Source organism: Falco biarmicus, chromosome 9 (genome assembly GCF_023638135.1).
Source record: "Falco biarmicus isolate bFalBia1 chromosome 9, bFalBia1.pri, whole genome shotgun sequence".
Taxonomy (NCBI): Eukaryota; Metazoa; Chordata; class Aves; order Falconiformes; family Falconidae; genus Falco; species Falco biarmicus.
In genome coordinates this window covers 2,380,650-2,393,370 of record NC_079296.1, presented here as the reverse complement: position 1 = coordinate 2,393,370, position 12,721 = coordinate 2,380,650, and the positions used below count along the sequence as shown (strand labels likewise).

At 46.1% G+C, this 12,721-nt stretch overlaps 1 protein-coding gene across 6 annotated transcripts in view; it reads left to right on the top strand.

Moving 5' to 3' along the window:
• Positions 1 to 12,721, top strand: part of MVB12B (multivesicular body subunit 12B) — a 68,878-nt gene that overhangs the window by 41,601 nt on the left and 14,556 nt on the right. The window contains exon 8 of one of the 6 annotated variants that reach the window (XM_056351160.1): positions 2,582 to 4,058. The exons of the other annotated variants lie outside the window; for them this stretch is intronic. Coding sequence (XP_056207135.1) covers positions 2,582 to 2,616 — 35 coding nt within the window. The 3' untranslated portion in view covers positions 2,617 to 4,058. Of the gene's footprint in view, positions 1 to 2,581; positions 4,059 to 12,721 lie in introns of those variants that run through there. 6 annotated transcript variants of the gene reach the window in all.

Here is a 12,721-nt window from a genome sequence, read left to right as displayed (position 1 = left end):
GTCACACCCAAAAACATGTCACACGCTTTATCTACTGATAAAGCAACATTAGCGATTCTGAACAAGGCTGCAATGTTTCCCATTCATTTGCTTAGGAGCAGTGGGTTTTGAAAGCAGTTATTTGATGCAGCAATGCCTTTGCGTATATTTCTTGTCTTAAAAGCACTGTCTTGTGATTGTCTTTAACCATGTTATCATCACAGTTACTCGTGTGCAGTATTTTTCCCAGAGAAACTGGACTGAGCACCAATGAAGGGAAACACGGCCAGTTGCCAGCTTAGTGTTGGCTGTGCCTGTTTGCCAAGCTCGCTACAAAGGATGTTTTTGTGGGCAGCTCTAACAGGTGGCATTTTCCCCACATCTCTAATTTGTTTATTTTGGAGTCATGCAGCAATATTTATTACCTTAATATTTACCTTAGAGGTAAATATTTACTTAAATGGTTGTTTATTATTATATTTTATAGAGAAATATTTCTTTATGATATTTAAATGTTTATTCACCTCTTTCAGACACTTTGTAGAAAGGTCAGTACAAACTTAGTGCTTTGGGGTAGCAGGATGTTTTGTTGTGGTATCTGGTGGGCCTTAGGTGGTAACTTGGGGCAGGTGAGGGGTCGGAGTAGTTGCCTTTGCGACATGGGACGGTTGGGCTGCAGGTGTAGAGGGAAACATTTGCAAGCGCGTAGATTCCAGTCAGAGTTCAATCTGCTAGGTCACCCCAGCAAGCTGTCCCAGCACGAGTTCAGTTGGAAGTGGCCCCAGTCCCCCAGGGACGGGTCCCTGCTGGGGAGGGGGTGGAGGGGCTCCGTCCCGTGGAGCCTGGCTGGGGCAGCATGGGGAGCCAGGTCTGGGAGCATGGCTGTGGGAGGAGCGGGTGCTCCTTGGGAATACAGTGAGATTTGGTGTTCATTCCACACTAGTTTATCATCCAGATCCCTGGAGGAAGCAGAGAGAGTGGAAACTGATGTTAATGATCTGGAAAAACATCAAAGCCAGTGGATTCCTGAAAAGGAAACCAAGTTGCTGTTCCGTATTGGATAATGCAGATCTTGGCAGGGGGGAGTTGTAATTTGTCTGGGCAGCTTTGTTGGAAGCATTTATTTCACACACTGCTCTTATTGCAGCAGTTTGCTTCCATATCCCTCCTCCTTTTCAGGAGCTCCATTGGTTTATTCAGTGTGGCTGTGAGTTCTGCTCCGAAACACCAACACATGGCTGTGGAGCCTGGTCGGAGCCCAGCTTGGCTGCCTGGGTGCTGGCAGCTTTGTTTTTCCACTGCTCAGTGATTGACTCAGGAATGCATTGTTACACGTACCTCCCCCTATTTTTTCTTTTTCCTTTTTTTTCCCCCCCAAAATGACAAAAGTCTCTTTGAGGTCTTTGTAGATTAAGAAATGGAAGAAAAATTAAAGATTTCGTTACATTTCAGTGCCCATACGTCAACTTCTTTCTTGTTGCAAAATGTCAGGTTATCTATGCCACTTACTTCTCTTCAATGTACATTTTCTTTTAAAATATACTGTATCTTTTATCTGTATGTAATGAGGACAGACGTTTTAATCAGAGGTTAGTCATTTATTTTTGCAAACTATTGTTTTGCTTCATCATTTTTGCAGGTAATTAAATGGTTCGCTTGGCACAGTGTGTCTGCTTTATTAAAACAGGTAATTTTGAAAAAAAGGAAGATGCTATTTTTTGGATCACTGCACAAGAATTGCTTTTATCTTCATCTTCCAGCATAGTTTCTGGTGGTTTTGCGATACTCTCCTATGTTCAAGCATTTTAGTACACCCTGCTCTCTAAAGGGGGAGGCCCTGTGCTACATTTTACTGTCGATCCTGATTCCTGCGTGTACGTTCTTTGCACTTCTTAAGAGTAGAAGCAGAACTAAATTTATTTTTTGTGACACTGAATTTTAATCAGGATGGTCCAAAAAGCAGACAAGTTGTGACACAAGCTTTATTCTGCATTGAAACCTCTTTACTGAGGCTGAGATTAAAGTCAGCCAGTTCTTTACCCTATTGCAATTTCCAGTCTTTGGACTAAGAGACCTGGATAATCTTCAAAATATAAAAGGCTCTATTAATATCCAGCAGTTCAGGGAGACTGAAGTCTCACGTAAAATGCTGCAGCTGCGTATTTCAGGAAGGGAAATGTACATGTTACTTAATACTGCATTTAATGAGATTCAGAAAATTATATTTCTTATTAAATTAGCTCATCCATGATATACAGAATCTTTGCGTGCTTGTTGCTCCAGCGTACCGCCCTGCGTTATCAGTGTTGCACTCAGGCAGGCATGGCCCAAATGGTGAAAGATGAAGCCATGAGTTCTCCCGCCTGTGTAATTTTTCAGACATGTGATTTTCTGATTAACCTGCTGTCGTCCAAAGTGGCATTCTTTATCTTCATCATCTCACTTTTGCATACTTCTACAAGAGCGTGACAGCTCTGGCTGCGGTGCTGCTCTTTCTCTTGCCTTAGTCTCGGCTGTCCCATGAAGCTGCAGGCTGGCATGGCAATCTCGCCTTCTTCTGCTATAACGTACCAGACGTACAGACTGCACCCATTTTTTGCAGATCACACATCACCTTCCAAGGAAGCTGCTTGTTGATCTCTGCGGAGAGGATTATCTGGCTGCTGCTACCCCTGAAGCCTTGAATTATGTATGAGCAGGTGTACCAGCAGGGACGTTCCCCATCCCAGTGGCGTGGGTGGTGGCAGAGCCGCTGGCGCTGACGCCAATGACTCCGAGCCCACAGGGCGCATCCAAAAGCAAGCAATGGCTGGAGCAGGGCTGTGTCGAGAGGGACGGTGATGCCGGAGGGGACCCCACTGATGATGCGGAGCCCTGCCAGGGCAGGGGTCCTGCTCTGCCCTCGCTCCGCACGCCCAGCAGCAGTCATCGCAGGAATGTGGCTGCTGGAGGAGGATGAGCTGGCGGGACTTGCACAGGTTGCTTGTGGAGCACAACCTTTGAGGCGGGCTGCGCTGTATTTGTTTTGCTTTTCTGAGTGCCATGGTTTAATTTTATTATTTTTTTTTTAAATAGGAAGCCGCTCTGTGGTTTGGATATTTAAACAGTTATTAACCGAATGACAATTAACAGATTGCATAGACAGATTTTCTTTTCAAAACCTCTGAAATTGAGTACAGTTTGCAAAACTATCACGGCATAGTAATGACAATGAATTTTGATTTCCCGGAACTGATATTAGACTCCTTATTAAACTATGTGCATCTGCTTTTAATTTACTCCAAATAATTGGAAAATGCAATGAAGCTTTCCAATTAAAGCACGGCTTTATGCTGTTTAATAATACCCCCATAATATTATAGCTTCTGAAGTGACAGGTGAGTTGGTGTATGAATAAAACATAAAGGCAGCAATAAGGGACAGAAAACCGGAGACAGTTGTTGGGGATTTTAAATGCTGGATGTAATTTGCATATATTAATCTCTTCTTTTCAGCCTTATCAGGCGTTCTTCAGTATTTGAAGTTAAAATAGCGTTGACAGGCGGGAGTACGCTTAGTTTTTTCAAGGATTTATTACTTGTATAATTTCTGATCTTTAATAAGCAGATATGACTGATCCTCATAGTTCTATAGAAATCGGTTAATTGTTCCAGATGGCGTGTACTGATTATGCAAAATTACTTTTCACACCATTTTTTTTTTCTGATGGAGTTTGGAGTAAAATTAAATTTTTTATAGCCTTCTTATCATGCTGTTTTACAGTGGTTTTTGCACAGAAGTTGAATTTAATCTACTATATTACATTGACCAGCAGAGTTACTCTAATGTAGCATTCTGTGATTTGACAAAGAATAATAGAACACATTGCTCATTGTTCGTTACTGTGCTGCTAATAAAAAGGAGTTCTAGTGTAGAAAACCAGGCTGTTATTTATGAAGAATGCTTAATTTGCACAGTTAAAAATGCAAAATTGTTACAATGAGATGTTCTCTCTTTTGGATAGAAGACTTGGGCAGAACAAATGAAAATAGTCTTGTTGCTACAGATTTCATCTAATAAAAAAGGATTTTTGTAAATCACTGGTGCGGTGAGGCTGTATTTTATTGGGAGGAGCAGTCACGCGGGCAGCACACTCTGACTCCTATCAAGAGGTGTCACTGGTGTTTTCCCTGGTTATCGTCATCCAGATATCTCAATGGCATAATTTCATAATTGAAAACATTTATAAAGGTTGTTGGGCTTCATTTATCTAATGAAGAGCTGTTTATACAAAATAAACCACACATAAAGCCCTCTTCCTAATAAGTTTATTGTAATTCGTTTTGGTGGCGATTCACTGGGAGGAGGTGTGCCGCTGCCTCGCTGTCCCAGCCGGCCACCGGGTCCCGGCAGCGGGTGCCATCCACAGGCGTGCTGTGGGCAGGGTGGTCCCACAGCTGCTCTCGGTCCTGCCGGAGCAGGCAAGATGCTGTGACGGGCATTCACACGTTGCTGCGGGTTTGTCCAAGAGTAATGTGGGGCCCTGGTTAATTCTGGCATCGTGTCCTGTCCCATGCTGTGCTGTGTCCTGCCAACGGAGGCTTGTGTGAGTTTGCTCCGTTTTCCTCCCTCTGGCCAGACCCAGGGTTGTGACACCTTTGCCCACAGGCAGCGGGTGCCCTGGTGGTGCAAGGGTCCTGCTTGTCCCTTTGGCCGGGCTTTGTCTGGGGGTCTCTGCTGCCGCCACTCTTAGAGCTCTGCTGAGGGGCTGAAGGGAGAGTCGGGGCCAAGCACAAGGCATCTTACTAATCTTTGGAAAGCAAAAAAGCAAATGTTTAAAAAATGACCTTGTGGTTAATGGAATTAAAGTCTCCAATTAAATTAGAAAAGTGGGGATACAGTAAATGGACTTTTATAAGGAGTGCTTATTTTTAACTCAGTAGAAAAAAAGACAAGTAATTAACTCAACCATTAGAAAGCTCAAAATTTCTCACATCTCCTGTGGAACTAGAAAATTGTTTTGTGAATACTTTTGTATATATACAAAAAATATATATGGAGACAACCGATGGCATAAATCAGAAATGATCAGAAAATATTTGTTCTAATGAAGTAATAATTTGGTAGTAATGCTTTTCATCAGTGTAGCTTAAGGCTACATTAAGTGGACAGACTTTATATGGATTCTCTAATTTTAATCTTCAAAATGCTATCTAATGTCTCATTAAGACTTGCATATAATGTATCTTAAGTACAGTCATTAAATATAGTTTAGGGAGATTTATGTTCAGATATTGCTTAAAGATGTTTTAATAGGCCCATTTACTGTGATGATATTAATGAGCTCTTAACACATATTAAGCTTCTAAAACTAGTGGTATTCCTCTTGCAGTGAGCAAAACAACTTAGGAATTGTAAATGAATTGGATGTTCCAACAAGGCCGTTTTTCAATTGAGTCTTCGCACACCCCCTCCAATCCATTTAGCTCTGTAAGCATCGGGCTGCGTCCCCGCTCTTCTGCTGCGCGCTCCTGGCACATGCCGTCCCTGCGCCCTGGCACTGTTGTTTGGACCGGCTCATACCTTGTGTCCTGGGCGTGCAAGGGCTTAGTAGGGGTGGTTTGGCTTGTGTATCCACGTGTAGGTTTAGTGGTGGACTTGGCAGTTCCTGGGTTAACGGCTGGACTTGATGATCTTAAAGGTCATTTCCAACCTAAACGATTCAGTGAAGTGTAGGTTGAGAACAGGCTAAACCTGCGTAAATATTGGTAGCGTGTTACGCAAATCTGGTTGTGTATCCACTAAAATAAACGAATCAAGCACTTTAAGGAAAGAGCCAAATACAATCGTGCTCTCAGATAAATTCTGCTTTTTTGATCATCTAAAGTTAAGATGCAAGAATTGTAATTGCGATAATAAAAATGTTCATTCCCCTATTGTCGCTTTAGTTCCAACTCAGAAAGTTATTGCAAACAAAATTTTCCGGTTTCATCACTTAGCTCTTCTTAAAAAATCCTTCTGAGTTCAGAGACTTTTATAATTACTAAATTGGTTTGTTAGAGGGAGATAATAGCAAATTTCTTCTTTTCATAATTGGACATTTCTTCCCTGTAGGCTAATGTATGCGCAGCACTTACATACACAATAAGCTGTGCTTTTGAAAAGCCATAACTAGCTAATAAGTGCTGTGGTGTCATCAGAGAGTAATGGTTTGCTGATTAGCATAATTAATGACAAATGGTGGTGCGGAACGGGTGGATTGGTTTAGCAGATGATGAATGCTCTGCAGCCGAGGCTGAGTCCTGCCAAGGCGGCCTGGCTGGCTGGCAGCGGTTGCTCCTCAGCAGGTAGGTCGTTAGTCGCCACCGCCTGCCCCTCGTGCCCGCTGCCGCTCCTCAGCAACTCAGTGGCTCCGTGGGACGAGCCACACGCCGTCACAGCTGTCCTCCGCCTGGCCAGGCGGCACGCCACTCCCAGGGCTGGGGCCTTCGGCCTCACGCCACAGGACTGGCCCGGCACCCACAGGAGAGGAGCTGCGGCCAGCCGGGTGTTCCTGTGGGCTGCCAACGGGCCCTGTCCTCCCAGGGCAGGAAAGAAGCTCCAGGCAGCCGGCCATGCTACGAGACGGGTGCATTTATCTGTGACTTGATTAATCAGGGCTAATTTGCATTCGCAAATGAGACTGATAAAAATGGAGTTACCTTTTCACCTTTAAGGGGGAGGAGGAATTATTTCTAGGTTGTCTCTTTTTTAAGTGATAAGCAACTCTTTTACCAATAAGGATGAAAATACTTAATTTGCATTAGCAAAAGAAGCTAATTATTATATAGTTAATTAGCATCTGGAAATGAAGATTATCTTAATTACAAAGCACAATTTCCTTAATAGCTACAAAACTGTAAGTTTGATCTGTGTGGAGATTGGTGACTATTATTATGTAATTAGTGATCATATTAATGGTGCAGTGTATTTAGATATAATTTGCATATGCAAATGAAATTTACCTGATAGAAATATGTGGCTCCACTAATGACTCTGAGCACTTAAAAATTAAATTACATTAGGAGATCGGGATCCTGAGTTGCCGTGCAGTGGCATGGTGGATTTCCTCCCGCAGAAGGGCTGTTGGCTCTGTGGGGCCATGGCTCCGTGTTCTGGCGGTTGGGAGGACGAGGAAATGTGTCTGCCACGTTGGGAGGACGAGGAAATGTGTCCCCCGCGTTGGGAGAACGAGGAAATGCCCCCCCCATCTTTTCGGCTCCCCAAACCTCAGTGTTAGGTACAGCCTCCCGCAGCTGGGTGGTATCTGTGCAGCATGGCCATCGCCCCTGCTGTACTGCCATCCTCTCCTGCACTGAAGACCTCAGCTTTGGGTCCTTGTCAAGGCTCTTCTGGCTAGATAAGCGTTACATCATTGGATGGTGGGATCAGTTTCTGTGCATCAGTGAGTTCCAGGGCAGGAGATGGGAGTCCCAGGTCCTTTGTAGCTGTGCTAGTTAGTGAGTTTCTGCTTTCCACTCATGTTTAGGGGTGCCCATGATATGGAGAGCGTGGTGCTTTCAGGACAGCTGATCAGTCTTCCTTTCTCTGCTTTTATTGGAAGCAAAAATTTGCCTGTGTGTTTAAAAAAGCTTAAGTCCCTTAAGACAAAACCATGTTAAGAGAGAGTGCTGTGCACCCTTATCTCCCCACGGAGCCTTGTGGGACAGATGTTGGTCGCTGAGCACACAGCTGGAATTCACACAGCCAGGTTGGCAGCTGTTGCAAGAGTGAGCGTCTGCCACTGCTTGGTGACCTGGCCCCCATCCAGAGGTTTTCAAGTTGGAGAGCCCAGTACCCTCGCAGTGACAACCTTCCTGCTGCTGTTGTATAAAATCACACCTCTGTAGGTGTCTCAGCAAAGGAAAATCAAAGTTACCAGGGCCAGATATTGTAACAAAATGCAGTGTGTGTTTCTTTAATATACCCTGCTCCTAACCTGCAGTACTGAAATGACTGAAGTGCAAAAAATACTATAGCTGGGAGGAAGCAGCCGTTACCCAACAGGATGTTTCTCTCATCAAGAGGGAGAAATTTACAGCCACCGGCCGGGGAACACTGCAGCTATTGTGGGTGCTTCCTGAGATGCTTTTTGCAACTGCCTGCTCCAGCCCAAGTCCTGCCTGCCTGCACCTCCATGCCTCTCTGCGGCAGACAGACATTACATGTTTAATGACTTCCAAGGAGTCTGTCTATCATTACAGCTAGAGCTGAAAGTAATTGAAAAGCGTCTGTGTTTCTCTTCAGCGCGACAGCGTTGCGCAGAGGCTGGAGCAGTGCCTCCACTTTGCCTCCTGTCCTCGAGCGGGACCTGCCCCAGCTCTGCTGCAGCCCCGCACCAGTGCCCTGTTTTGTATCTGCTCTGGTCTAATTAATTAAGGGTTGTTGCTTGGAAGTAGCACATGCTTAGGTGTGATCTTTGAAGTTTAGTGTGGTGCGGAGACTTCAAAGGGGACATTTTATTAAAAAATAATAAAATCAAGAGCTCCTAAACACTTGCAATTTGAAGAGCTTGTTTGAAGTCTCTCCATGTTCTCTGGTGCTGATACAGGCACAGCGCTGAGGTACTACTTAGCCATCACCATGCAGTACTTAACCTTCGCTTTATTTAAAAAAGAAAATAATCAAAACCAGGAGTATTTTCTCAAGTGTTTTCGTGGCTTGATCTAGCAGTAAAGAACTAATTGTGCCATGTCGTGAGCTATGCAGGAAACAGAGAAAATCAAGGCTGACAATCAAATTAGCAAAAATGAAAATTTAGTCCAGGTCTGTTTTTTTAATCAAAGTCTTTTCAAGACGAACAGGAAAGCTGTAAACCTTTCCCATCATGGAGGTTTCCTTCCACAGCCCGGGAGGCCCCTGCTCTCCCGCTCCCCTCACTGAGCACCATGTGGTTCAGTGCTGCCGCCATCCCACTGCCCCGGCCTGGGCACAGGGCACGGGGCTGGGGCGTTCCCAGCGCTGCTGCCCTGCGGCAGCTCCCTGGTGCGAGCTCCTGCTCCCTTGGGAGCTGCAGGACCAACAGCGCAGCCACCCCCAGAGCTGGGTGCGATGCTTCAGGGCCATCTCATGCACTTGGGCTTGTGCCTTGGTCCAGTGGAACTGAACAAGGAGAGAGGCGGGAGGCTGAGCCCTGCACCCCTGCTCACGGTCCAGCCAGGGGCGGCTGGAGGCACCTCCAGGGCTGGGGGTGTGGGCAGAGCCCACACGGCGCTGCCAGCCGAGCCCGTGGTGCCAGTTGCTTGCACGGAGCACAGGACCATCCTGACTACTCTGGTCTCCTCTCAGTGCGCTCGACTAACGAGGGGCCGCACAGGGCTGGCGACCTGCTGATCCCCTGGGCAGCCATCAGTGATGGCCTCTGCGGGAGCAGCACAGATGGCAAGCCCAAGCAACAACGTAAACTGCAATATGTCTTGGAGGTGCAGTGGGGCTGCAGCTGGTTTGTTGCGTCGTGGTGATCTGCTGGGCTGGGGGTGGCTCAGCGATCCCCTGCCCCTCATTCAAGCGGTCTCTTACTGTGGGGCTGCTCTGGATAGGCTGGAAAGGGGCTGGAGAGCAGCCAGAAGAAACAGGGTTAATGTCTTAATATTTGGGTCCTTTATTAAATAAAGAAGCGTGTGTGTTTTGGAGGGGGTGGGTGTCTGCAGCTGGGAAGCGCAGCCTGGGGCAGTTGCAGCATTCCCGATAGCAGCCGGCTTGGCAGGAGCTCACGGGAGAGTTTGCTTTTGTTTTTCCCCTGAGGTTTTGTTATCATTAGTGATTTGGAAATGCAGAGTGGTGGTGTTCCATCTGGGACTCGGTGCCCGGTAGCGCAGAGAGCACACACACATGTTTACTATTCAGACTGCTATTTAAATTACTGTGTACAGAAATACAGAAGTAGGAGGCTTAGCTGTACATTATAGAGAGTGTGGTTTATTTTGAAAAGCTTGCATCCTTCTCTTGATGCGTTGCAGACTGTTGTAAAACTTTTTTTCCATATTTCTGAATGACTTCCCCCTGTACTGAGATCACAGAACGTGCCTGGGTTCATGCAGGTGTCGTGTGCTGTACACTCCACGTGCGGGTGTAAAGGCTCAGGTGTGCAGAGCTTGTGCCAGGGCGCTCGGTGGGAAGCAGAGAGGCGCAAATAGGAGCCAAAGCTGGGAGGCAGTGTGAAGGGGGTGATGTCCTGGTCCCTCCCTGCCCAGCCTGCCCTGACCCGCCGTGGCTGGTCAGCCAACCCAGGTAGCAGCGTGAGTCCTGGTGTGCTGGATGGATGGGCAGGTGCTGGAGCCGGCGGCCTGTGTGTCCTGCAAGGGCTTGGGAGATCCCTGTCCTGTTCCTTGAAAAGCCATCAGCCTAGCGCTGTCACCCTGAGTTCACAGTCACGATTGCAGAGAGTGGCCATTCCCTGGACAAGAACTGTCTCCATGTGCTGTGGGGTGATTCCGTAGCCGAGTCGCAGCCTCACCCCGTGCAGGGCACCGCTTCTGATGGTGAGAGCCATCTCTTGCCCTCCTCGGCCTGGGGGACAAGGCTTGCACGTGGGCTGCACTTTCTCACTTATGTGGAAACCGCGTTCGGAGGGGTCCTCCCTGCTGGGGTGCCCTCCCACCCACGCGAGGCTGGGCGGCGTGCTGGGGCAGCATCAAGCTCTTCTGGTGGGTGCCCTTGGTGTCCGCGCAGGGCAGGGGCTCGCATGTCCCTCCGGTCTAACCGTGGCTGCCCTGGGCAGGTGCGAGCAGCCGCCCAGCCCGATCGCTGCCGTGCCTGCACTCTCTGCCGGCCCCCTGGCTTTTACCCGCTACCAAGTTCCTCTGGTGTCATGGAGCTGAAAATTAAGTTTTCTCTAAACAGGTGAGCTTTGCTGGGTTTATGGTATTGCTGTAGGCTGGTTTATGAGATACTCATCTTGGTAAAACATAAACACTCTGCTAGCATTTCAGGTCTGGGGAAAATCTGAAGACTTTTGCAGTATTACAGAAAGCTCTTTCTAAAATCTAAGATCATTTGAATTTTAAAGGTGGCAATAGTACATTCAGCTTTGGGGTTTTTTTGTTGGTTTGGATTAGCAATGCTTAGTTTTCAGAGTCATGTGGGAAAATGTTTTGCAAGGGATTGATTGATTTAAATATTTTTAATATCAGCAGTTGAAAATTCAAGTGTAAAAGGCCATACAAAAATAGCAGTAAAGAAATCCAAAGCTATAAAACCTTATGGTGAGAATTTAAATGCAGAAACAGCTGTTATTTCCTTGGGAGTTGAGGTATATAAACTCTTCCATGGCTGTGTATCCCCACAATAGTGGTGTGAAGAATTAGCGCTCAGTGCAGTGTGCAAACTGAACCCGCCAAGCACTGAGGCAGCTATTCATCTATACCCAGGAGCTAAATATGACAATGTTAGCATTTTTCATTTCCCTGACGTTACCATTAATAAAGCAATGATCCAAAAGAAGCTTTGCTGAGTCTGTTCTTTATGCTTCCATCACTCACGACTAGATAATTTCACACAGGATCGTTTTTAAATTAAATGACGATAAAAGCGCTCTGCTGTCCTGTGTTCACTAGTTCATAGAAGTCTATCAAGTCATTAATGTGTCATGACAAACTGCTAGTTGGATACAAGAGTAATTAATTATTTGCATAAATAACAGGTTGAACTTCGTGCTTTGAACCGCAATGACATATGCGTCACATCACGGACATCGCAGAACCTCTTGCATAGAGTTCATGGGAGGGGTGAAGCTGAGCCAGGCATGTTCTGCAATCGCATCCTCACTCGCTTCAAATGGTCAGGAGCTTGGCTTGGGTTTTGATGCTTTTTGTGTTCCGAAGTTCTTCATTAATGGTTGTTTCAAGAAAGCATCTGATCATTGAAGATTTCAATGAACAATTATACAGATTTTCATAATCACCATTAATCACCACATATTTTTCAAGATAATTACAGCAATTATTATTTAGATTCCTCTTTTATGTGCGCATAGTAGAAAAGAACAAGTGCTTATTACGCTGGGTAGTGTAGAGAACTATGGTCTGAAGTTCTTTGTCATCCAGAAACTCATTATGTTAGCTGATGCTGCCTGTGAAAGTTCGTCAGCATGTTTAAATTAGGGTAGCATTGGCAGGTCTGATTATTTAAATCTGGTAGCTTTGCTAAAAATATAGTTATTCAAGAAAGATGAATTACTAATTTGACAACTGAGATTTACTTGGAGTCTACAGCACAGAAGTCAGCATCTATCGTGTGCTTAGGGGAAGGTGACAGTACTTTTTCAGATTAAAGAGAGAATTTCTAAGCAAGCTAACAAGTTGTATTTATAGAGCACAGTTTTGTGGCCTGCCCTTTAAGGGCTGAGAGTAAGTCTTAGTGAATGGTAATGAAGAAGCAGCCACTGGTTGAAAGTTGGTTGTGCTTTTCAGTGGTCCTGCCCCGATGAAGAGGGTGGCATGCTCCCCTGCCTCTCACCTGAGGGCTCTGGCCTCCTCCCTGCTGCCCCTGGCTCCTTTCAACTCTTTTATCTAATTGCAGTAGGCTAATTGGATGTGACCCTCAGGGAGGAGCTGCTCCTGGCAGACAGAAGCCACCTTTCTGAAATCCCTTTTTAGTTTGTTCTGTTCAGAGGGAGAAGAGTGCAGGCACCTCCCTAATGTGTTGCAGATGCTGTGCTCATAGTTGCACGGGGAGAACCTGCTGCCTCCTGGATCCAGCCCCTCCATGCTGGGCCCCCGGCATC